The sequence below is a fragment of the Somniosus microcephalus genome, chromosome 1, assembly GCF_052327205.1.
Source record: "Somniosus microcephalus isolate GS21.2 chromosome 1, FLI_Smic_1.0, whole genome shotgun sequence".
NCBI classification, from domain to species: domain Eukaryota; kingdom Metazoa; phylum Chordata; class Chondrichthyes; order Squaliformes; family Somniosidae; genus Somniosus; species Somniosus microcephalus.
Window position 1 is genome coordinate 162,669,477 of NC_140987.1, and position 26,989 is coordinate 162,696,465.

Genomic DNA, 26,989 nt, shown 5'->3' on the forward strand with positions numbered 1-26,989 from the left:
CCGCCCACTGAAAACCCTTAAAAATCATACGCCTGGCATAAGAATTTTAAAAAGTAAAAAAAATATTTTTTTTTCACTTATTTATAATTTAAAAATACTTTTAAAAAAGGTAAGTTTATTTTTAGCCCCGTAAAAGACTTTAATTATTTTTTCCAAAAAATGATATTTTTGTTTAAAATATTTAATTTAATGTCATTTTAACTCATTTTAAAAATGTGATTTAATTTTTTTTAATTTAATGTTGTAGTGTCTTTTTTCAGTGATCCCCATTCATACTTTTGACAGGTCCACCTGTCAAAAGTCTGAAGGGGGATTCCCTTCTCCCATTGGCTTGCCTGGCCCACGTGATCCCAGGGACGCTTGCGAACCGCCTTGCCCCAGGATACCTGGGCCTCCTACTCCTTGTGGTAGCAAGTTCCACATTCTAACCACTCTCTGGGTAAAGACGTTTCTCCTGAATTCCCAATTGGATTTATTAGTTACTATCTTATATTTGTGGCCTTTAGTTCTGGTCTCCCTGCAAGTGGAAACATCTTCTCTAAATCTACCCTATCAAAACCTTTCATAATCTTAAAATCCTATATCAGGTATTCTAGAGAAAGGAGCCCCAGTCTGTTCAATCTTTCCTGATAGGTATAATCTCTCAGATCTGGTATCATCCTAGTAAATCTTTTTTGCACCTTCTCCAGTGCTTTTATATCCTTTTTTATAATATGCAGACTAGAACAGTGCACATTACTCCAAGTGTGGTCTAACCAAGGCTCTATACAAGTTTAACATAACTTCTCTGCTTTTCCATTCTATCCTTCTAGAAATGAAACCCAGTGGTTGGTGTACATTTTTTATGACCTTATTAAACTGCATCACTACTTTTAGTGATTTGTGTATCTGTACCCCCAGATCCCTCTGCTCTTCTACCCCATTGAGGAGTGTGAGGTGATACATTTTTTTAGGAAGAAGGAGGAGAGACCTTACAGACTAAATAGTACAATTTTAAAGGGGGTGCAAGAATAGAGACCTGGGAGTGTTTGTGCACAAATCTTTGAAGGTGGCAGGACAGGTTTGTTATGTCTGACATTGGTGATAGGTACTCGATTGCCTTGGCCTGAGCACATGGAGTTTGATAGTGCTGTTATCATTGTATATAGGTATTCGATTGCTTTTGCCTGGGAGTGTGTGTGTGTGTGGAGCAGCCATTAAAAAACAACATGAACTGAACTCTGCTTATGGCCTCTGGATTATCTTTGCAAACGCAACATTTGGCGACGAGGATGGCTAAAATCTCTCTTCCACCACCTCCTCCCTTCCTTGCACTACCCGGTGAGCCGCTGATCCCATGGGTTCGCTGGTTACAGTCCTTTGAAACCTATCTCATTGCTCTTGGACTAGAAAATGTGAGTAAATCACGGAAAAAGGCACTGTTATCCCATTGCTTGGGAGCGGAGGGCCAGCGTGTTCTTGGGACATTATGCACAGCAGACTCAATTCAAACATATGATGAGGCTGTGGCTCTGTAAAGCACACACTTCTCTGCCCCACAAAGTGCCCTCCTGCGGCGATTCATTTTTAGACAGCGTCACCAACTCCCCGGCGAGTCTGTGCATCAATACGTGGCTAATTTGAGGGGGTTAGCTAGCTCATGCAAGTTCAATGAACTACAAGACGAGATGGTGCGTGATCAACTAATAGAGCACACCAACAACGTGAGAGTGCGTGAAAGACTGTTACTCGAGTCCGACGATCTGTCGTTGTCACAGGCAGTCAACATTGCCTTTCAAGTGGAGTCTGCAGCCGAATGTGCAGCGAAACTAGCACACACACCCAGTGACAGCGCCCTCGGCCCCGACAGCTCTGACACGGTAATGCTCGCGCGACAGCAGCAATGCACACTACCGCGGCAACAGTGTGGAAACTGCGGCTCTCGTTCACATGCTACCAGAGCGCAGAATTGCCCCGCGCGCGGCCAAGCCTGTCGCAATTGTGGAAAACAAAATCACTTTGCCAATGTCTGCCGCTCTGCCCCGGTTGGCTACAAATGAACATTCTCAGTCCTCAAGCACTATAATTCACAACGTGAGCTCTGGGCCAGTAGTGGCTTTCAAGTCATGCACAATTAACTTGAATGATGTGTGCATTCCGCTGTTGTTGGATACCGGTGCCAGCGTCTCACTGCTGAATGTGGACACATTCAAATGCTTTTTCAGCTCCCTGCCACTCTCTGCGCCCTCCACTGCCCTTTGCGGGTATGGTAATTCGAAAATTGGACTAGTGGGCTCAGTCAACCTCACTGTACGCTATGGAACAAAAGTTTTGCCAGATTTTTGTTTTCATGTGGCACGCCAAGGAGCTAACCTGATGGGACTGGATCTTTTCACTGACCTGGGTTTTTCTCTCTTGGACACTGGCGGGTCTGCAATTCTGCACGTCGCCTCACCGTGGCGCCAAACATGGCCAGCACTCTTCGAGGGTCTGGGCTGCCTGACTGCCTTCACCCACCAGCCCATGGTTGACTCCACCATTACCCCCGTCATTCAGCCACTGCGCCGCATCCCGCTTGCTCTCCGTGATGGGGTCACAGCTGAACTAAAGCAGCTACTGGAAGCCGGCATCATCGAACCAGTTGATGCCTCCCCATGGGTCTCCAACCTGGTGGTCGCAACGAAAAAGTCAGGTGGTCTACGCGTCTGTGTCGATCTTCGAGCAATGAATAAGGCCGTAATCCCTGACAAATATCCACTGCCCACGTCAGAGGAACTCACAGTGCAGTTCTATGGTTCCATCCTGTTCTCGAAACTGGACCTTCGACAGGGCTATCCACAGGTTCCCCTCCACCCCAGCAGCAGGGGCCTCACTGCTTTTGTGACACATGCTGGCGTCTTTCGGTACACCAGGATGCCATTTGGACTTAGCTCTGCAACCAGCTGCTTCCAAAAGGTGATGTCCTCTGTGCTCGCGGGCATTCCTGGGATGGCCATCTACCTGGATGACCTCGTCGTGCATGGGCCCTCGACCTCCACTCATGACGAACGCCTTCACAGAGTTTTCACGGCTCTAGCAAAACACAAGCTCACACTGAATGGCGAAAAGTGTGTCTTTGCTGTTTCAGAGATTGAATTTGTGGGGTTTCAGTTGTCGGCTGACGGTATATCCCCACTCCAGTCAAACATGGATGCCATTCACAGCATCCCAGAACCCAGCTCTGCAGCACAGGTTGCCTCCTTCCTTGGCATGACTGGGTACTACCTGAAGTTTTTTCCCCAGTACTCAGCCACCACAGCCCCACTGCGCCAGCTCCTGTGAAAGGATGAGCCCTGGGTGTGGTCACAAGCCTGTACGGAAGCTGTTCGCCTCCTCAAATCACAGCTCACATCGCCTCCAGTGTTGGCTCACTTTGACGTCGCCAGCCCCACCCTCGTCACCTGCGACGCGTCCGCTGCAGCTGTGGGGGCGGTGTTATCGCAGATACAGAATGGAGTGGAGAAACCAATCGCCTTTGCCTCCCGAGCCCTTAGCCCCACCGAACAGAAGTACTCAGTAGGCGAGCGTGAGGCGCTGGCGTGCGTCTGGGCATGTGAGCGGTGGCACGTGTACACGTACGGCCGTGCCTTCACCCTGCGAATCGATCACCAGGCTCTCACTGCCCTGCTGTCGACATCCGGCACGGGCCACAGACCACTGCGTCTACACCGCTGGTCTGACTGCCTCCACCAATACAATTTCAGTCTCCAATTCACACCAGGACGTGACAATGTTGTTGCAGATCTGTTCTCCCGCACTGTCTCTGCCCCAGCCCCACTCGTTGGGTCTGACCATGTGGAACAGGATATCGTCCAGATGCTGCACACGCCTCTCCAAACCACAGTCTCTCTCCAGGAGCTCAAAGAGGCCTCTGAACAGGATCCGGCCCTCTCCCAGCTGTGCACTTTCATCAGAGATGGCTGGCCTCACAAGGTGCCTGAGGAACTGTCTGCCTACTCCAGAGTTAAAGAGGAGCTCTCCTGCTGGAATGACTCCTGTGTTGCACGTGGGCTCTGCACTGTGGTCCCAAGTGCCCTTCGTGCGCGTGTTTTATCCATGGCGCATGAGGGCCACTTGGGCATAGTGAAGCTCAAACAATGATGCCGAGACCTAGTGCGGTGGCCGGGTATCGACAGGGAAATCGAGGCCCTGGTCAAGGACTGTGCAGCCTGCCTTGTAAGTGGCAAGACTGGCCACCAAGCTCCTCCAGCCCTGCAACCCCTTGCCTGGCCCTCTCAGCCCTGGGAGCACCTGTAGCTGGACGTCTGCGGGGAGATCCATGGTGTCCCCTACCATCAACGGTTCCTAGTGGTGACCTATGACCTGCACTCAAAATGGCCAGAGGTCACTGCTGTGGGCTCCGTCACCTCTCGGGTCATCATTGATATCCTTGAGTCCCTCTTCTCCCGCTGGGGGCATCCAAAGGCCATCACCACAGACAGTGGCCCCCAAATGGTCTCTTCGGAACTCTCCTCTTACCTTGAGAGCAAGGGCATCCATCACACTACCACCCCGAGTCAAATGGGGGGGGTGGAGCGTTTTAACGAGACACTGAAAAATGGCCTCAGAGCACACCTATCCCAGGGGTGTGCATTTGACAAGGCCCTCCTCCACACACTGCTGCACTACAGAGCCTCCCAGCATTCCACTACAGGGGTCTCACCCACATCCCTCATGCTAGGCCGTGAGCTCATGCTGCCCCTTGGCAGGCTCCGCCCCTCGCTAGCTCAGAGCCCTGCTCCACCGGCTCAAGCCACAGTCGCTAGACAGCAGGAGAAGATGAAACTCCGCTTTGACCAGTCGAAGAGGGCCAAGGCGCCCAACATCTCAGTCTCCGATTGGGTCAGAGCCCGCAGGCCTCACTGCAACAATAAGATGGCGTCATTCTGGTCCTCCCCTCTCCAAATCAGCCGCCAACTTGGACCAGCCACTTTCTGCCTCACTGACGGCTCTCGGTGGCATGCCAGCCGCCTTCGGAAGGTGCCAGCACCCCCTGATGTGGGATTATATGGACCTAATCCCCAAGCCTTACCCCCAGAGTGGCGGGATGCACATGTGGCTCAGCCAGCCAACCCTCAAGCAGATACTGTGCCTCAGCCTGCTCCTCACCAGTCCCCACTTCGGCCTGCTCTTCACCAGTCCGCACCTCGGCCTGTTCGTACACGCTCTCGCCCTGGCCACCTACAGGACTTTGTCACTACATTTCATGTTTGAAATTCTGTGAGGGGGGAGGAAATGTTATGTCTGACATTGGTGATAGGTACTCGATTGCCTTGGCCTGAGCACATGGAGTTTGATAGTGCTGTTATCATTGTATTGTGTATAGGTATTCGATCGCTTTTGCCTGGGAGTGTGTGTGTGGAGCAGCCATTAAAAAACAACATGAACTGAACTCTTTTACGGCCTCTGGATTATCTTTGCAAACGCAACAAGGTTAACAAAGCAGTTAATAAAGCAAATGGGATCCTGGGCTTTATAAATGGAGGCATAGAGTAGAAAAGCCAGGAAGTTATGCTAAACCTAAAAAAAACACTAGTTCGGCCCCAGCTGGAGTATTGTGTCCAATTCTGGGCACCACACTTTAGAAAGGGCGTGAAGGCTTAGAGACGGTACAGAAGAGATTTACTAGAATGGTTCCAGGTGTAAAGTCTGTGGGTTGTTTAGTGAATTAATACACAGACTACCAGAGTAACTTAAAACAGGACTTTACTATTCAAAGGTCAGGGCGAATCTGCCCAATAAATCCTGACACAACACTTATATACTGGTGTGGTCACCGTCGGTATTACAGTATACAGAAGCCAAACAAAGTAGTGCCACACCTAAAATAGTTCTCTTAAAGGTGAACGGTTACATACAATAGTTCTCTTAAAGGTAGACAGGTACATACACTACAATCCTCCCTTTTTAGCTTACAACATACTTATTCCCCATTAAACATAACACATAATCAACTTCATGTAAAACAATTCACAGATATAGTCTCTGCGGGAAACAGTTCACAGATACAGTCTCTGCGGGAACAGTTCACAGATTCAGTCTCTGGTCTTGACTCAGTCCGAACAACATCTCTGTGGTGTAGCCGGTTCACATTTCTAGCGTGACTCATCCAATAGTCTTTCCCTTGGCTTAACAGCTTGAACTTCCGTCCTGCTGAACCAGCAGTGCTGACTTTTACAAACAGCTGGACTGCCTTGGTAATTTTTCCTACTTTCCAACTGATTTGGCCCCCTTCGTAGGGCCCACGTGCATGATCTGATAGAAGTGATAATGATTTAGATGGTTATCGTCTTCTGCTTCGTCTTTTTCTTTTCTGCTTCTTGGAGACTCTCGGGGCTCCCTTATCCGCTGCCAGCTGTAGCGCCACCATCTCCCTATGTTCCTTAGATTTTAAGTGTTTCATCCTGATTTCTGCACTTTGGGAGTTTTCATCACAAGCTGGGCAGACCAAGTCATCGTAATATTCCGTGTCACTCAACAGGTCATGGTAATATTCGGTGTCGTCCTGAGCTAGTCTAGCGAGAGGGCCTGCTACTTCTTCCTTACCCAACTGGACGTTAGCCGACTGTTGTTCCCTCCCTAGACATCTTTCCTGAAGAGACTTCTTCATGCGTTCATATTCATCCCGCTCTTCCTGGGTTTCCTGCCAATCCTTCACTAATGACCTCATTTGTGATTCCAATACTTCCCCTTCCATCGGGGATTGATTGATCGGGCTATTCAATCCTTCTACTGCAGCAACTGTTTCAACATTCTGTAGTTCACATTGATGTGATTCAGCGTACTTTCGGCAGCCCCGTAAAATCTGTGTTGCAACCTCAACTATTCCCCAAACTTTTGAGAGCTCCGAACCCCTTCCCTTTGAAGATTGAAGCTCGTGTTCAAATGGTTCCCATTGCAGAGTCTTGTCTCTCAGCATATGAAGGAGTTGGCTGACTGTTAACTCTTCCATGGGGACCCTGTGGATCAGAGTCTTCTCCATTTCATCCACCTTTTCCTCTAATGCTTTCACCTTTTTTTCCTCTTGTACTTTGGCTTTAAGCGCTCGGAGAAGTTGCGCCTTGATGCTCTCTAGCTCATGTTCAGGGGCCATTCTTACAGTCTCTGTGTTTCTTACAGTTGCCTTTTCTTTCACTGAAAGAATTCCCAGTTGAATCTGTTCTTCAAGTTGTTGAACCTCGGTCATTGCCGCCTCATATTTGTCTTGGGTTTCCTTCAATATTTTTATGAGTTCTTGGACATCTTGACTTTCATGTTCTGCCATGTCTTTCACCTCTAATTTCTCATCTATGGATGGAACTTCTACCGATGAGTCTGTCTTGGCCTTGAGCTCATCAAGAATTTCCTGCAGCCTTTGGACTTCTTGCTCATGTTCAACCTTTAGTTGCTCATATGCTTCCACTGAAACTAGCTTTTCGGAGGTTGCCGAGTTAACCCCCTCCAGGATTGTAGCCTGGGCCTGTTCATACTGTTCCTTCAACTTCTCAAACTCTGCTTGTAAGGAGTCGTAGAGAAGAACTGGAATAAAATCCTGGCTTCCTGAAGATTCCTCTTCATTTGCTTCTTTCTGCAAATATTCTAACTCCTGAACATCATAAGGGAGATGTGATCGGTGATTGGTCACGATGGCTCTATGGTCGCTCTCTGCTTGAGCTAGCTGCTTCTGTTGTCTTTCCAGATTCTCCCATTCGGTGTCATAGAACTTTTTCATTGTTTTCATCTCTTGTACGAGACGGTAACTCAATTGTTCTAATTGTTGTCGTAATTTGAAATAAAGTTGAGTCCGAGCTCGGTGTTCTTCCATCATGGATATGTCCTTAAACTGAACAGACTCAGAATTCCCTGTCAAACTATGTTGTCGTTGTTCGGTGGAGATCTGTTCTGAAACTTTGTTCTTCTCTGGAGCATAAGCCTTTCTGCATGCCTTCATTTTTCCAACCTTCGTCGGCAAGTCCATTTTAGCCTTGTCTTTCACATTTGGGTTGGTCTTATCGTCATCCGATTCAGAATCTGAGCTGATTGTCTGCACCGAGTCCTCACTCGTTATGGCTTTTAGATAGTGCCATTCCATGTCTATTTTCTTGATCCACTCCCGTCCTAGAAGTGGTGGTCCTCCCTCAGGTAGTACGTATAAGTTCATTCTTGCGTGTTCTTTACCTCTATCTCTCACCTTGGCTCTTATCTTTCCCATGGGGTATACTTTATGCCCCGTGTATGTCTGCAATACGAACTTGGTATCTCTTAAGGGTATATGTGAGAATAGCTGGTGGTAATCCCTTCGATTTATGACTGATAGAGCTGATCCAGTGTCCAACTCCATTTTCACTTGGACTCCAGCTATTTTTAGCATGACCCAGATAGTTTGTAGGTCAGCTTCCTTACTCACATTGTGAATTCTCAGACTACCCAGCTCCTGGCCGTTTGGGTCTGAGTCCGAATTCTGTTCGTCTGAACTCTTCTCAGCCACCTTGTGTACCTTGTTGTACTTTTCCTGTGATGGCTTCCTTTGGTTGTTGGTCCTTTGGTTGTTGGTCTTCTTCCCTGACCGGCATACCTTAGCTATGTGACCCAGTTTGCCACATTTCCTACATTCCTGGTTCTTAAACCAGCATTGGTTCTGGTCGTGTGTTGTCTTCCCACAACGATAGCATTTTGTTGTTGTCGAGGTAATTTGATCCACACTGAGTGCCGCTGTCTTTAGCTGCATTTCCGCAGTTCCCTTCGCTGCGGCTTCGTGCGATGCTGCAATAAGGACAGCCCTGTCAAGTGTAAGGTCGTTCTCTTCGAGTAGTCGCTTTTGCGTTCCTTCCTTTGCCAATCCGCACACGAACTTGTCTCGCAATGCCTCTGTCAGATTCCCTCCAAACTGGCAGTATTTCGCTAGTCTACGCAGTTCGACCAAGTATTCTGCGTTGCTTTTGTCTTTCCTCTGCGTTCTCGCATAGAATTTGAATCGTTCCGCCAACATTAACGGTGTGGGGTTCAAGTGATCCTTCAGAACAGCCACAATATCATCGAAAGTCTGATCCGCCGGTTTAGCCGGTGATAGTAGATGCTTCAAGAGCCCGTATGTCTTCGCGCCCATCGAGTTTAGCAAGGTTATAGCTTTGTCATCTTCTTCTATTTTATTGGCCTCACAATAGATCTCAATGCGTTCCACATACGTGGCCCAGTCTTCTACCTCGGAATTAAAATCGTTGATGTTACCACGCTTAGGCATCTTCCTCTCTTCCTGATAAACACCATGAATTATTTCTTTAAATTTTTTTTTTTTTTCCAAGATGGCGGTTCCCGCGAAAATGGTGGTTTCCCGCGCTTATCTTCTCTCCCCGCCCACTTCAATGGCGGTTTCCCGCTTCTGTCTTCTTCCCCGCCTAATGGCGGCTTCCCGCGTTTCTTCCCTGGCGGGAGGGGTACACTTTCCCCACGGGCGACGGCCGCTGGCTTTCAGGTTCACAGCCTGCGCGTCGGCTTCAGTGCTTTCCCTTTTCTCGGCAGGGCAACCGGCGCTGGGTACACCCCATTGACGGCGAACAGTTTCAGCCACTGGGCTGGCTCTCGCTCAGTTCCCCTTGCTCGGGCTCTGTCTCTCTCCCGCTCGCTTGGCTCTACCGGCGCTGGGTACACCCCATTGACGGAGAACAGCTTCAGCCGCTGGACTGGCTCTCACTCAGTCTCCCTTGCTCGGGCTCTGTCTCTCTCCCGCTCGCTGGGCTCTACCGGCGCTGGGTACACCCCGTTGACGGAGAACAGTTTCAGCCGCTGGACTGGCTCTCGCTCAGTCTCCCTTGGTCGGCTCTGCCTCTCCCGCTCGCTCGGCTCCCAATCGCGCCTCCCAGCCCTCTCGCAGTCCGGTGCTTCCCTCCCCGGCTGCGGCTGAGTTTATCTCTTCCCGCGCCTACGTTCCCAGTCGCAGCGCTTCGTGGCTTCGGTCGCTGCCCGCCCTTTTTCGCCGGTCGCGGTCTAGCTGTCTCACGACGCCGTTGCGTCCCCCAGCCTGTCTGTACCGCGGCTTCCTTGCTCCACGCTGCCCCAGTCTCAGCGCCTCTGGACCCGACTTCTGTCCGGCTCCTTTCCCCCTCGACCGTGGTTGAGTGCACCGCCCTTATCCTCCGGTTATTCTTTTTACTTTCCCTTACTCACAGTCACCGTGGCCGCCTTGCTTCTCGTGCTGATCGGCTCACTCCTCACCGTGGCAGAAGGGACAGTCAGTGCCTGTTGCTGATGGAAGTCTTTGTCTCTAAATTCTTCCTCCTTTCTAGTTCTGCAGCCTCGAGTTTTCTCCCAGCAGAACGACGAGGGCGGTTGCCTCTTCTCGACGCTCGTTAACTGCTTCGGAAGTATTGTTGCCGCAGGGTACGATCGGACTCGTCGCCACTGAAAAGTCTGTGGGTTGTTTAGTGAATGAATACACAGACTACCAGAGTAACTTAAAACAGGACTTTACTATTCGAAGGTCAGGGCGAATCTGCCCAATAAATCCTGACACAACACTTATATACTGGTGTGGTCACCGTCGGTATTACAGTATACAGAAGCCAACAAAGTAGTGCCACACCTAAAATAGTTCTCTTAAAGGTGAACGGTTACATACAATAGTTCTCTTAAAGGTAGACGGGTACATACACTACACCAGGGATGAGGGTTTACAATTACGTGGATACACTGGAGATGCTGGGTTGTTCTCCTTAGAGCAGAGAAGGCTAAGAAGAGATTTGATAGAGGTGTTTAAAATCATGAAGGATTTAGATAGAGTAAGTAAGGAGAAACTGTTTCCACTGAGTTGAGCAGAAATTTCTTCACTCAGAGGGTGGTGAATCTTTGGAATTCTCTACCCCAGAGGACTCTGGGGGCTCAGTCGTTGAGTATATATATTCAAGACAGAGATCGATAGATTTTTGGATATTAAGGGAATCAAGGGATATGGGGATAGTGCAGGAAAGTGGAGTTGAGGTAGAAGATCAGCCATGATCTTATTGAATGGTGGAGCAGGCTTGAGGGGCCAAATGGCCTACTCCTGCTCCTTGAGCTGAAACACCGGTTTAGCGCAAGGCACCATCTTGGTAAAGGAGTTGAAGCGTGCACTAGGAACACCCACCGGAGGCTTGTTAAGGGGCTGATTGCCACTTAAAATGTCTGCTAGCACTCATTAAAGAGGCTGCTTGGCATTTTGGTGGCTAGCACTTGTTCTAACACCCTCTCCTAACAGTGACCAGCTGTTTGGGAGTAAACATGGCGTTGATGTGGATTTCAAGCACTATTTAAAGGGATCCTCACCATTTCATGTTCACTTGCTGCTGGAGCTGTTAAGAGGACCTCTGAAACAATTCGGGAGACTTTCTGGGACACTTTGCCAAGACTTCACCAACACTTGAGCCACATTTATTCTTTCACCTAAAGAGAGTGAGTGCTGTGCTACTCCACCTTATAGGAGTCACCAGGAGAAAGGGAATGCTTGGTCAGAGCCATCTTGTTAGGGGTCCCCCTTGGTCTGGATGAGGAACAGGAGGAGGACATGAGGCCAGGCAGAGCAGCACCAGCTGCTGCAGGAGAGAGGGCGAGGAGGGCAAGGAGGGCGAGGTGGACTCCTTCCCCCCCTGCGGGTATAGGACATCCCTGCTCCTCTGGATCTCCTCCACCAGGACCTCCAGTTCTGCGTTCGAGAACCTGTGCCTCGGTCCTTGAGCCATCCTGAAATGTGCCTCTGTGTGCCAGCCAGTGCATTTCGCACCTTCAGAGGAAATGGGTGTGAGGAGCCCACATATACTGCTCCACGAAAATTGTACCAATCAGCACTTGAGTGCTGTAATAAAAACAGAAAATGCTGGAGATACTCAGCAGGTCAGGCAGCATCTGTGAAGAGAGAAACAGAGTTAACGTTTCAGGTCGATGACCTTTCGTCAGTTGTAGCACTTGAGTGCTAATCCTGCAAGTTTCTGGTTTAGCACATCCAGGCAAGTTCAAATGATTGTATTCAGCAATTAGGACCAAAATTGTGCTAAATTCAGACTTTCAAGCAGGTGTGTCTTATTAGCACAGCACCCATTTAGCGCCTGTTTTCACCCTTTGGCCAAAATAACCCCCACTGCATTTCTCTCCTGGGCACTCTGTAGGACACTGTCTGAAATATTAACCTGTCTTTTGCTCTCTACAGATGCTGACTGACCCAATGTATTTTTTTAAATGTTATCATTATGCTAAATGCCTTTCATAAACTATTCAGCTTCATTCATTTATTTAACAAATAGAAACCTAGAGAAGCCCATCTGCAACCCATGTCTTATTGCTTTATTATTACTTGAACAGTAGGTCCTGATGATAAATGTGTGCGCTTGGACTCCTTCATCAAAACATTCAATGACAAGCTAATCGCCATATCTGAACTGAAACCCAATCGCGTCTTCTATGTTTGTTCTAAAATTTACCTTGAAGTAAGTGATGTCGCTAAACATTTGCATGATTTCGTCAGGCGTTTTAACATCTTCTTCCTTCATAGACAATGATTGTGAAGGAAAGTGTGCATCACTGTAATGCAAATCGTATACCAAAGAAAACATGTACGCATCATCCTGAAATAAAACAGTACAGCAATTAGTTCACTACATTTGAGTGAGATAATAAATAGCCTACTCCTTCCATAAACACAATTTGTACAATTTACCCTATTCTGGAATCTACCTCACCCTATTTAATGTCATGACCCAAAGTTTAGCATAGATTGTTGCTGACCTCACACAAAATTAATCAAAACTCCAGATTATAGATTACATCCCCCACATCACTACTGTTCATAACTGGCCTATTGCTTTGCACATTTAATTTTTAAAATTTTGGGTATCTTCGCCTGGCAGCACGGTGGCATAGTGGTTAGCACTGTTGCCTCACAGCGCCAGGGACCCGGGTTCGAATCCGGCCTCGCGTGACTGTCTGTGTGGAGTTTGCACATTCTCCCTGTGTTTGCGTGGGTTTCCTCCGGGTGCTCCGGTTTCCTCCCACAGTCCAAAGATGTGCGGGTTAGGTTGATTGGCTATGATAAATTGACCCTTAGTGTTAGGGGGATTAAATATGTGGGGTTACGGGGATAGGGTGGGATATGTGTTGGTGTAGGGGTTACGGGGATCGGGTGGGATATGTGTCGGTGCAGGCTCGATGGGCCGAAATGGCCTCTATCTGCACTGTGGGGTTTCTGTGATTCTGTGACTTGCTCCAGGGCATTGCTGGTGGGGGCGGTTAGAGAGAGGAAAATAAGCCCAACTTGTTACATGAAATATTTAATTATCTTCACTTTCCTCTCTAACCATGAGTCCTAGTCAGATATTTTTCCAGCTCTAGCTTTTAAATGAGTTAATTGACACAGTAGTAATTACTTTTGCTGTGAATCCGCTTCACTTACACACAAACCTGTTGAAAAAATAATCTAATCTCATAAGGCCATACTTTCCTATTTTATTGAAAGATGGGTTAAATGTTAGTTTTTCATAATTATTTTCAACCTGCTAATAAAATCATAGTTTTGGAACATGCACTTTCTAGGAACTCAAATTACAACTGGGGAGAAATGAAAAAACCCAAGCCAATCTTGGCACACTTGCAATAAAGGAGTATTTAATTATCTTCCCCTGTACTAATATCTGTAACCATGAATCCCAGTCTAAGAAGTTAATTAATGAACAAGTGATTACTTTTGCTGTGAGTCTGTTTCAGATTCCAATCCATAGGGGACTGTATTCCTAGTTCCATTCTTCTCTGATTCACCACAGGCACTAGGGGGTAAATATTCAGATGCATCTATTCCTGGCACACAGAGCAGAGCACAAAATTGTGCATTCCCAGTCCACGATTTTCTGCTCATTAAAGTTAATTGATAGAAAATCACAGCTTCAAATGTGCAATCTTGGTGCATGCCAGGAGAAGGTGAATCGGAATTCTTCTCCTCCTCTGCTCACTTGATCACCTCTGGTGTATCCCAGGAGACCACACTTGGCTCCCTCTTCTTCACTATCTACCTTCTACTCCTTGGCAACTTTATCCAGAATCAAGGGATAATTTTTCATATGAAAAGACAGCTCTATCTCCATTGACTCAAAGGCTGTTGCAATACTCTCAAATCGCCTCTCTAATTTCAAGACTTGGATGAGACAAAAGTTCCTTCAGTTCAATATTGACAAGACTAAGACTATACTCTTCAGCTCTTGCTAGCATCTCTGTGCCCCTGTCCTCAATTCCATCAAATTCCCTGGCTGCCATCTCAAGCTGAGTCAAAAGGTAAGGAACCTTGGGCTGGAGATTCGGCTGCTTAGTGCCTGCATACAAACTTCCCTGGCGGTTTTGCACTGGTGCTAACACACTTACCGCCGCGCTCTGTTGCGCGCCGTAGATCATGACATCATCAGGTGCGCAGCGCCCCATTGCCGGGCATCAACAACGGCAGCAGCAGGAGGCGTTGTCACCTTGGCAGGCCGTTTGGGGAGTGATATTTAAAGGCAGTGATGATCAGGTAGGGCAAACTTTATTCTTCGCACCAGTCTGATGCCTACTGAATGCTTTACATGACTGATTGATACGCGATTACTCAGCCTTACACTCTCTTAGAGTGCTTGAGGCTGTAATGCAAGTCGCGCAGGTCCCGTGGGCACACAGAAATACGAGGAAGAATCTTGTATCCCATCACTGGCCTTCCCTTTAAGCGAGGAAAGGAGCCTCTGATGTCGGCAGCACTGCACTGAAGATTCATTAGCGCTTTGCTGCTACCGCCTCTCTCACACACTTTAGTGCCCCAAGAAAAGTGGTAGCGCTTGATTTAGCGCTCCACTTCCCTCTTGGAGCGCTAAAGCCGAAGTTTCTGCAGGAGAGAAGGATTAGCGCCTGGCACTACTTTTTCAATTTTTGATACGGAATTTCTAGCCCAATTTGACGTTCTGTTCAACTTCACTTGGGAATTCTCGCCCACGTCTGCTCCATTATTAAAACTGTTTTCTTCCATCTCTGCAACATTAACCATCTGCACCCTATCTTTCCCATTCTGCTACCAAAACATTACTCCATGACTTCATTACCTTAAAATTCAATGGAAAAATTCGGTTGGTTTACACCTCCCGTTAACGCAATGCAACTAGCACTCGGGTGTGGCGATGTTTGCGCCGCTCGCGATATTGAGCAGACATTTTGCGGCGGCGCTAAACACTACCGCCACGATCTCCTGCGCCTGCAGATCGTGACGTCAGTGAAGCGTGCAATGCCCCCGGTAGTGCCCCAGACCGGATATTGAGTGGCGCCCCCCCTGCCTTACCGCCTGCCACTAGCAATGACAGGTTGAGGGGAGCGTTTTGCAGCCAGGAAGGGACTGGGGGAGCGCTATTTAAATGCGATTGCTTCCTGCCTTTTTTTGTCGGCGACATTTTTGCACCACGCATTCTGAGAGAGAGAGAGAGATAGACTTCTGGAGATATTCAATGCTGTGTTGAGGAGTTTTGGGTACTGAGCAGCACTTTGCAGGTTCATTTTGATTTGATCTTCCTTACATCAATTTAGAAGAGACTATGAGGGCTGCACTCTGAGCTCTTTCCCTGGGCCTCTCCATTGTTCTTTCCAGCAGAATTGATGTACAGGTCTCTCCAGGCCGAGATTCAAGGCTGCAATGAGCAGGGTTTGGATGGAGAGCAAGATCGACCCTCCCCTTTAAGAACTGGGCTTGTGTCTCTGTTCCATTGCTGACTGACATCACATGAGCTTCACCAGTGCTCTGAGTTAGCGTCTCACTCCTCGGCATTAGCGCCTTAAGAGAGGTGTGTAGCGCCTGATTTAGCGCTCCAATCACCTCCAGGGGCGATAGAAGCCAAGTTTGCAGTCGGAGGCGATAATTATTGCCAGGCGCTAAACTTTGCGCCCGACCGATAATTGCGCCCCAAACGGGGCGATACCGAATTTCTACCCCAATTACTCCAAAGCTGTCTAGTTGGTCTTCTCGCTTCAACTCTCCAAAAATTACAACTCATCCAAAATGCTGCACCTCATTACTTATCCAAGCTCCACTGGCCAACTTTTGCCTCAGTTTGTTAATTTCAAAATTCTTGTCCTTATTTTCAAATCACTTCATGAATCTGCCCCATCTTACCTTTGTGATCTCCTTCTGCCTTACATCCCCGTATAACACCCTGTGCTCCTCCAACACTGCACTTCTACACACCTCCACTCCACCATTGGCAGCTGCTCAGTTACTCACTATGTTCCTACTCTCTGCCTCATTCCTTTCATGTTGGTACCTCCTTCTCTGCTTTCAAAAACTTCCTCAAAACCCTCCTCTTCAAATATGACTTCTGCTCCCCATTTTATCTCCATTTCTCTCTCCTAATGCTTGTTGTCCACTGCATTCCTTTCTTCTTTATTGTAAAACACTCTGCATGTGAGATACATGTAAATGCAAGTTGTTGTTTAACACTTCTCAAGCAGTCAAAAAGTTACTTAATTGGCATAACTGCTACAAATTCATTATGCTGCTGTGGAGCACACCATAGGGTAGACTTTCATCTTCAACTTTGAAAAGCCTATTTCACCCATGGAGCCCTGTATGTGCTTATTCACTTCTATTACTGATGCAATGCTGTGTAAGAGAGTCACATTAAGGTTATTTAAATTGATCAATTAATAAATAAAGATTGTGTCCATGTTGTTTTATTCTGATAATCCATGTTTGCCAAAATGAACCTGAATTTGGAAATGGTGTTGGGAGTTCATGATTATCAAAAGAAGCTGCAACATTTCTAATTGGGTTGGTGTACCCGTATGCCTCACAATCAGCCATTCCCAATCAAAACAATAAACAAATCTGGGCAGTTAAGTGAAATAATAATTGGAAATGTTAAATGTTTTCCCCCCAGATTAGGTTGGCATGATTGGAAAATCTATGGTGGGTTCAAAGATTGACTTCTGTCTTTGATTTTCCCTCAATCCACCAGTCTTGCATAGCATTCCCTAGGCTACTGTGAAAGGAAGTTTGGAGTCTCAATGAAAATAATTTTTTTTCACAAAATGTAAATTGTAGATACATGTTACCTATTTAAATATCTTTATGTTAATATTTACTATTTTCATATGCAATTTATTTTGCTTAAAAATATATGATTTTTTTGCATTTTATAATATCTGATTGGTACAATTTAGTGTTGCATGTTTGGATGAATGACTGGTGTAAATATTTTGTTATAAATCTGTTTCTCTGACTATATTCTGGGAATATGAAAATAATATTGCAGAAATAGTCATTTTCCTCTGTGATTAGCTGTAGAGTAGCTCGTTTCCCTTGGAATATGTCCCCTTCAGTTCTAGGAGTTGAAAAAACATTTTTTTAATTAACCAAGCAATTGTATTCATTGTTCATTAATAAGAAATAATATACTAGCTTAAAAACAATTTGATTGGTTTTCATTACATTTTCATTACATGCCAACTACTTTTAATACTAAATTAAAAACTAAGTTGGTAGTTTGTTTATTTCCAAACTAACTGAAGATGTATTGGGGCTGAAAATTTGTTGCTAATAATAAAAATACGGACTTAGAAACACATAGTACAGTGACCAGCTGATTAAGGTAAAGGTTTGGTATGCAAAATGTGTTTGATTTTCAATGCCCTATAAATAGATACTAAAAAAACACTGATTTAAAAAAGAAAAATCTAGCTGCTTCCATGGAGCAGAACAAATTGCCTCCCAGTTTATTTAACACACCATCCTGGTAATGCTACATCAAGTTTACTTATGGTTTGACTTTGTGAGTCTCTTTTCATAGCTTAGAGTCCCAAGTCCAGAATCATTTCTGCTCCTCATGTCTAAAGCTTCTCCAATGTTTTACTGCCCCTTTCAAGATAAGGGGCCCAAAATTGCATACCATATTCAAATTATGATCTAACATATGAGTTTTACAATGCTAAGATAGTTTTTAATCAACTCAAGATGCATTTTTGCACTTCTTTAGTTTGTTGATAACAGCTTCACGTTGACTGGAAACTTTCAGAGAATGGTTATTAACCATGTAATGTATATACCTTTAAGGGGGGAACTACTTTTTATAGCTCATGTATATTGTAGTACCGGCAGTGACCACACCTGTATATAGCACTGAGTAGTAATCTGTACAGGCAGTTCCAATGTGAGCCACGTTGAGTAAACACCTTTTGTACCGTTTCTCCTGCAGTCTGTGTCTTATTATACACAGACACAACTTTGGCGACAAGGCAAGTTCGAACCTACCTGCAACTCTGCATCACCTCCCGGGGATTTGTTCCAGGAGATCAGTGGATTGGAGGTCAAGGCCAGAGACTCGGGCGTCGACCATGGGCAACCGCCCAGTCATCCAGCAGAGACCCGAGAATTGTGGGGGAGGCTGTCGAGAACCAGGCTTGGCTTTCCAGTCGAGGTGGTCCAGCGAAACGGGCTGGCAACAGGTAGTGCACAGACCCTTCCCAGACAGTGGTGGGCTAGAGCCTGACCGAGCGGCACAGCAAAGGGCCGAGCAGCGTCGACGGGGGAGAGAGAGAGAGGGCAGAGCGCACAGGGCGCAGCCAGTGTTCAGGGGCCGAGCAGCGTTGGAGAGAATGAGAGAGAGACGCGCAGAAACCCGCGAGGCACCGCCATTGCCACGAGGACTGCCGAGAGCAGCGTTGGCAGCAGCGCAGGAGAAGTGCGCGAAACATACAGGGCGCCGCCATTGCCACGAGAACCGCCGGGAGCGGCGTTGGCAGCAGCGGGGGAGGAAGGAAAGCGCGGGAGATGCCATTTTAAGCCATTGGGAGATGCCATTTTAAACCACACCCAAAATGCCGAAGAGTGGCCGTATCACCGCATTTGACAATGAAGTCGAAGATTGGACTACATATGTGGAACGAATAGAGGTATACTGCAAGGCAAATGAGGTGTCAGATGACAAGAAAGTGTCGGTATTGTTAAATTTTATGGGTGCAAAGACGTATGGTTTATTACAAAATCTAGTAACCCCAACGAAGCCAATGGAAAAGAGTTTTGAAGACATAGTAACGATAGTACAGGAACATTTAAACCCCACACCGCTGCTGATAGCAGAAAGATTCAAGTTTCACAAACGGAACCAGCATAAGGATGAAAGCAATGCTGATTATTTAACAGAACTGCGCAAACTATCGAAACACTGCCAGTTTGGAGCAGGACTGGCAGATACCTTAAGGGACAAGTTTGTGTGTGGGCTTCAAAGTGAAGGAACCCAGAAACGGCTTTTATCTGAAAAGGACCTTACGCTGAAAAAGGCTTTCAGCATTGCGGTATCATATGAAGCAGCAGCACGGGGCGCTGCAGAGATACAACAGAGACCGCAAGAATATGGCACAAACGAAATGTCATATAGAACAGAGAAGTGCTATCGCTGCGGCAGAACAACACACGACCAGAATGATTGATGGTTCAAAGACAAAGTGTGCAGACAGTGTGGAAAAGTAGGACACATAGCACGAGTCTGCAGGTCGGGAAAGAAAACCAGCAATAAGAAACCTACCAAAGAAAAGTACAAGAAGGTACATAAGATGACGGAGAATAGTTCAGACAAACAAAAGAGTGATAACAACTCCGAAAGCAGGGAACTGAGTTGTCTGAAACTACATAATGTGATCACAACGGAGGATCACCGAACCATTTGGGTCACTCTCAAGATAGCAGGAGTCCAGGTAAAGATGGAATTGGACACAGGATCAGCCCTAACATTCATAAACCGATGGGATTACGAGCGGCTATTCTCACACATACCCTTGAGAGACACAAAAATTATTTTGAAGACGTACACGGGGCAAAAAGTCAACCCCAAAGGAAAAGTAAGGGTGACCGTTATATATAACGGTAAGGAAACACCAAAACTAGACCTGTATGTATTGCAAGATGGAGGACCACCATTACTGGGGCGTGAATGGATCCGGAAAATACAACTGGATTGGCATTCCATACAGGCACTGACTGTGGCTGACAAAATGGATGACGACGTCACACCTGGGCGACTGTCAAAGATCCTAACTGATGCGAAAGAAGTGTTCCAGCAAGGACTCGGAACACTGAAAGGCATGACAGCGATGATTAAAATTGAAGAAAACGCAAGCCCAAAATTTTTTAAGGCCAGACCTTATGCGATCCGCCCAGCCGTCGAAGCAGAGCTGGAGAGTCTGGAACGTTCAGGTGTACTGTCCAAGGTAGACTGGAGCGAGTGGGCTACACCCATCGTCCCTGTGATGAAAATGTCGTTGAGCAGCACGCCTGAGGAACCAAGGAAGGTTCGCATCTGTGGGGACTTTAAGGTAACATGAACCCGGTCCTTCACACCGTACAATATTCACTTCCGCGGATTGAATATATTTTCACCTCGCTATCTGGAGGGAAACGCTCCACTAAGATTGATCTGGCTGAGGCGTATCTGCAAATGGAGGTAGAAGAAGCATCAAAAAAATACCACACAATCAACACCCATAAAGGTCTCTACCAATACAACCGGCTGGTATTCGGGGTAGCATCAGCTCCGGCTATTTGGCAGAGGGCAATGGAACAAGCCCTGCAAGGGATCCCAGGGACCCAGTGTTATTTGGACGATATCCTGGTCATGGGCGAAAATGACAGTGATCACCTTGCCAACCTGGAGCAGGTGCTCACTAGATTGCAGGAATATGGGCTCCGAGCTAACCGCCCCAAATGCGAGTTTTTTAGAAAACAGATCTCGTATTGTGGCCACGTTATCAATAAAGAGGGTTTACATAAGTCCCCAGAGAAGATTGAGGCAGTAGTCAAGGCTCCAGCACCGGAAAATGTGTCACAACTGAGGTCGTTCCTCGGGCTGGTAAACTACTACCATAAGTTCTTGCCAAATTTGTCTACAATACTACACCCACTGAACACCCTACTGCAAACGGGGGTGCCATGGAAGTGGAGTGACGAATGTAGACGAGCTTTCCAGAAGAGCAAAACACTAATCACATCGAAAGAGGTATTGGCCCATTACAACCCGGCATTACCAATTTGGTTGGCATGTGATGCGTCACCCTACGGCATTGGAGCGGTGCTGTCGCACAAATTCTCGGACGGCTCAGAGAGGCCAATAGCCTTTGCGTCACGATCACTAACCTCAGCCGAGCGTAGCTACACCCAGATTGACAGGGAGGCCCTCAGCCTAGTGTGGGGAGTGAAAAAGTTCAATCACTATCTGCACGGGCAGAAATTCACCTTGCTGACTGATCACCAGCCTCTTGTCTCCATTTTTAATCCGAAGAAGGGCGTTCCGGTGATGACTGCGCAACGACTACAAAGATGGTCACTTTTTCTAGGGGCGCACCACTATGAGATTGAATATAAGGGCACGAAACAGCATGGAAATGCTGATGGGCTATCACGCCTGCGACTGCCTACTGCGGAGGAAGCACCAGCAGTGGATCCTGTCAAAATATTCCATTCAACTACAGTTGAATACCTACCGGTAACTAACGCTTGTATCGAAAAGGAAACCCGAAATGACCCGACGCTGTCTCGGGTATATGATTTGACAGTGAATGGATAGCCAGCACATGGCGACTCACTGTTGCCAGCATTCTCGACAAGGAGAGAACAGCTGTCAGTGTGCCGGGGGACCTTGATGTGTGGATCCCGAGTGATAATTCCACCCAAGTTAAGGGATAGAGTGCTCAATGAGCTTCATGAGGGTCATCTGGGAGGGGTAAAAATGAAAAGCCTAGCCAGGGCTTATGTGTGGTGGCCGGGAATCGATAAACAAATCGAGGACCTGACCAAGAGCTGCTCATGATACCAGAGAGTCCAAAATGCACCACCACAGGCCCCTCTACACCCATGGGAGTGGCCCTCATCTCCATGGCAACGGGTGCATATTGATTTTGCTGGTCCATTCATGGACTCAATGTTTTTAATAGCCGTGGATGCGCACTCGAAATGGCCTGAGGTCATCAAAATGTCCTCCACCACCACGGAGAAAACTATTGCAGTCCTACGGACCATTTTTGCCAGGAATGGCTTGCCAGAACAGATTTACTCCGACAACGCACCACAGTTTGTGTCCGAAGAGTTCCGGAGGTTCTTGAAAAAGAATGGGGTAAGGCATTACACATCCACCCCGTATCATCCAGCCACAAATGGATTGGCTGAGAGGTTCGTACAAACCTTTAAGAAGGCAATAAAGGCTATGTACAATGACAACATTCCGCTGCAGCACAAGGTGGACAATTTCCTGTTCGCCTACCGGAGTGCGACACATGCAGTCACCAACCAGGCCCCAGCCATGATGTTCTTTAACCGAAGGTTAAGATCTCGCCTGGATTTGCTCAGACCAAACGTACGAAGAGATGTTGAGAGTAAGCAATTCCAGCACATCCATGAGAAGCCAACAAGGAGCTTCAATGTAGGGCAACCAGTCTTGGCCCGCGACTACCGAACAGAAAAATGGCAGCCAGGAACGATATGCACACGGCAGGGCCCACTAATGTACACAGTGGACGTTGGGGAGAGCATCGTGAGACGCCATGCTGACCAGATCCTAGAGTCACAGGAACAAGTCAACCCCATGCCTCGCCCATACGTACCTGGTGATGAACCCGATGTACAGGTTGCATCTACCCCAGAAACAGTAGCATCGGAAGCTGATGAACCAAACGATGACAGGGGGCCAGAATCGCCTCCGCACCAAAAGCAAGACACTCGGGAAAGGCGCTATCCAGAAAGGATCAGGAAGCCTCCCCAAAGACTGAATATATAAATAGACTATTTTCAGCTAATGTTGCATGTTAAAAGTGTTAATTGTAATTAGTTTGATATTTAATTGTTAAATGAGTGTTATGGTACTGTTAATCTAAAAGGGGAGGAATTGTAATGTATATACCTTTAAGGGGGGAACTACTTTTTACAGCTCATGTATACTGTAAGTACCGGCAGTGACCACACCTGTATATAGCACTGAGTAGTAATCTGTACAGGCAGTTCCAATGTGAGCCACGTTGAGTAAACACCTTTTGTACTGTTTCTCCTGCAGTCTGTGTCTTATTATACACGGACACAACAAACCAGATACAACAATCTTCTGTAACTTTGTTGTTAAACCCCCATATATTACACACATATGTTTCATGTTTCTCACATGTATTCACATAAAAATCCATTCTGAATATGCCTGGGCACTTGAGGAAAGATCCTAATAAACTTCACGCTGCCTTCAACTCCAGAATATCTAATACAAAAAAAATACTGCGGATGCTGCAAATCTGAAATAAAAACAGAAAATGCTGGAAATACTCAGCAGGTCAGACAGCATCTGTGGAGAAAGCAAGAGAGTTAATGTTTCAGCTCAATGGCCGTCCATCAGGACTGGAAAATGTTACAGATGTAACAGGTTTTAAGGAAGGACAGAGGCAGGGAAAGGGGGGAGGGGAGGAAAGAACAAAAGGGAAGGTCTGTGATAGGATGGAAGGCAGCAGAGATTAAGGCCCCGATTTCCCCCCTGCCGTCGGGCGGGGTTTCAGGCAGGCGGGGGCTGAAAATCCTGAATTTGGGGGGTCCTGACACCATCCCGTCCAAAACCCCGCCCCACGTAAGTTTCAGGGGCGGCGGGTACCCGCCCCGCACTGGGACCCACCGAAACCAGGTGGGAAGGGATTAGTGCCAATTAACTGCCTGTTAACAGGTAGTTTTTAGCCTAATCCCTATTTTGAGGGGTTTCGTGTGGGTTTCCCGACAGCTCCAAACCACGCCAGGTTAGAGCAGGCGGGCCGTCAGGTTGAAGGAGTTGGAGGGGTCGCGATGTTGGCGCACAGGTGAGTGATGGATGCATGAGTGTAAAGGTAAGTGTGTTTGGTGTGTCTAAATTGTGTAAAGAACTTTTACTTACCTGTACTTACCTTCACAGCCTTTCTTCCTGTAGCCATCGGGAGCCCATCACTCACCCGGAACTGAAAGCTGAACGGCTGCGATCTGTCAAAAGTGACAGCCTTCAGCTTTGAGTGCCGGTGAGAGTTCTAACTGAGTCTGTGCAGAATGACTCATGTCAGAACTCAGACTGTCAGTGTTTGACCGCTTCAAACAGCTGTGAAACACTGATATTTCATCTGTCAAAAACTCTTGACAGATGAAATTTCAGTCTGTGACGTCACCTGTTGCCGGGTGGCCCTTAATTGGCCTGCTGAGCCCGCTGGGCGGGCTTAACAAGGTCAATCAAGGGAAAATCACGCGGATTGGCCGGACGTCGAAGTAGGCGGGTCAAAAACCCGAAAGGGGAAGTCCCGCCTTCTTCCCGACAGGTTCGGGAAAATCTACCCCTAAATCTCAAAAGGGATGATGGTGCAAGGCAAAAGGGGGTGGTGATGGGACAAGTAATGAAACAAAAGATGGGTCTAGAAGAGGTATAAATGGGGATGGCAGAATCATGAACAGCTGTCGACCGAAAAAATGGGAGCCGAGGTTATGATCTGAAATTGTTGAACTTAATGTTGCGTCTGGAAGGCTGTAAAGTGCCTAATCGAAAGGTGAGGTGCTGTTCCTCGAGCTTCTGTTGAGTTTCAACAACAATAACAACAACAACTTGTATTTATAGCGCCTTTAACATAGTAAAACGTCCCAAGGCGCTGCACAGGAGTATTATAAGAATTTTTTTTTGCCTCCGAGCTATGTCATAGTGAGAAATTAGGGCAGGTGACCAAAAGCTTCGTCAAAGAGGTAGGTTTTAAGGAGCATCTTAAAGGAGGAAAGAGAGGTGGAGAGGCGGAGAGGTTTAGGCAGGGAATTCCAGAGCTTAGGGCCTAGGCAACAGAAGGCGCAGCCACCAATGGTTGAGCGACTATAATCAGGGATGCTCAAGAGGGCAGAATTAGAGAAGCGCAGATATCTCGGGGGATTATAGGGCTGAAGGAGATTACAGAGATAGGGAGGAGCAAGGCCATGGAGGGATTTGAAAACAAGGATGAGAATTTTGAAATCGAGGTGTTGCTTAATCGGGAGCCAATGTAGGTCAGCGAGAACAGGGGTGATGGGCGAACAGGACTTGGTGCGAGTTAGGACATGGGCAGCTGAGTTTTGGTTGACCTCAAGTTTATGTAGGGTAGAATGTGGGAGGCCAGCCAGGAGTGCATTGGAGTAGTCGAATCTAGAGGTAACAAAGGCATGGATGAGGGTTTCAGCAGCGGATGAGCTGAGGCAGGGGCGGCAACGGGTGATGTTACAGGTTGGAGATGGGGCGGTAGTTTGCAAGGACGGAGGGGTCAAGGGTTGGTTTTTTGAGGAGAGGGGTGATGACGGCAGGTTTGAGGGAGAGGGGGACAGTACCTGAGGAGAAAGAACCGTTAACAATGTCAGCTAACATGGGAGCCAGAAAAGGAAGTTGGATGGTCAGCAGTTTGGTGGGAATTAGGTTGAGGGAGCAAGAGGTGGGTCTCATGGACAAGATGAACGTGGAGAGGTATTGAGGGGAGGTCGGAGAGAAACTGGAGAAAGATGTGAGTTCAGGGCTAGGGCAGGGGGAAACCTTAGAGGAAGTTTGGCCTGGTGGGCTAGGGGAAGGAAGGGAAGTGGCAGAGGCAGCTGAACGGATGGTCTCAATCTTAGAGACAAAGAAGTCCATGAGCTCCGCACACTTGTTATCGAAGGTGAGGGTGGAGAAGACAGGGGAGATGGGTTTAAGAAGACGGTTAGCAGAAGAGAATAAGAGCTGGGGTTTATCTTTGCATTCCAGAATGATTCTGGAATAGTGAGCAATTTTGGCAGACGAGAGCAGGGCCCGATAGTGCTTTATGTGGTCCAGCCAGATCTGGCGGTGAATGGCTAAACCAGTTGTCCGCCATATCCGTTCAAGTCTGTGTCCCTTGGACTTAAGGGGGCGAAGGTGAGGGCCGTACCAGGGGGAACAGCCAGGGTGAGAGAGAGTAATTGTTTTAGTAGGGACTCGGGCATCAAAGGTGGTGGTGAGTGTGTGGTTGAGCAGATCGGTAGCTGCAGAAATGTCGTGGTGAATGGAGGGCCAAAGGCTGGACGGTTGGAATTTCATAAGAGAGTTGGGAGTGAGCGTTTTCCAGGGGCAAACACAGAAGGAAGTAGGGTTGCGGGGGGTGGTGGGTGGAACGGGGATGTGGGTGGAGAGCGATACGAGGAAGCATTTAGAAATGGCCTTATCTGCGATTGACACGATGGGAGTAGCGAGGCCACGAGAGATGGCAAGGTCAAGGGGGTGGCCGTGAATATGGGTTGGGGAGTTTACATGGAGGGAGAGATTAAAGGAGGATTGGAGGCTAGTGAACTCAGAGGAGAGAGAGCATGATGAATTGAGATGGAGGTTGAAATCTCCGAGGATGAGAAGTCATTCGGTACAGAGGCTGAGGGAGGAGAGCAGTGAAGATATCTCAGTAATAAAATTTTTATGGTACTTGGGTGGGCGGTAGAGAACAAGAATTTTAAATGAGAGGTGAGAGGGGTGGAATAAGGTGAGATGCTCAAAGAAAAAGAAACTGCAGGAGGATTGGGGGGTGTCATCACCCCTCAACCAAGTTTCTGTCAGGGCCATGATGTTGATGCAATTATCCATGATAAGCTCATGGATGGCAAGGGCCTTGTTTGCAAGTGAATGGACATTCTGGAGGGAGATGCGGAGAGGGTCAATGATTGGGGGGGATGAGTTGGATGGGGAGGAGATTGGCAAGATTTGCCCCCAGTGGGTGCGCTGGGCGGGAAGTTTGACAAGAGAGTAGGATGGGACAGTTGGGGTTGCTGCTCATAAGGCGGCAGTGACGAGTGCCTCGATGGGCCCTTTGTAGGAGGTCAAGAGAGGCACAGAGGGAAGCTGTGGGCTTATCTAGAGGGAGTCAAGCCTGGGATGGCGGCAGGAAAGTAGGAAGGTCGAAGAGTAATGAAGGATTGGGGTAGGGATTTGGGAGTGCAGTGTACCTGAGAGAGGAGAGATGAAAGGAGGCATGACGACAGCTGAGAGTG

General features: G+C 47.5%; 1 protein-coding gene across 1 annotated transcript in view; it reads right to left on the reverse strand.

Annotated features, from left to right (window-relative positions):
- LOC147124429 (aminopeptidase Q-like) overlaps window positions 1–26,989 on the reverse strand; it is a 338,328-nt gene that overhangs the window by 153,711 nt on the left and 157,628 nt on the right. The window contains exon 7 of the mRNA XM_085987070.1: window positions 12,444–12,587. Coding sequence (XP_085843196.1) covers window positions 12,444–12,587 — 144 coding nt within the window. The remainder of the gene's footprint in view (window positions 1–12,443; window positions 12,588–26,989) is intronic.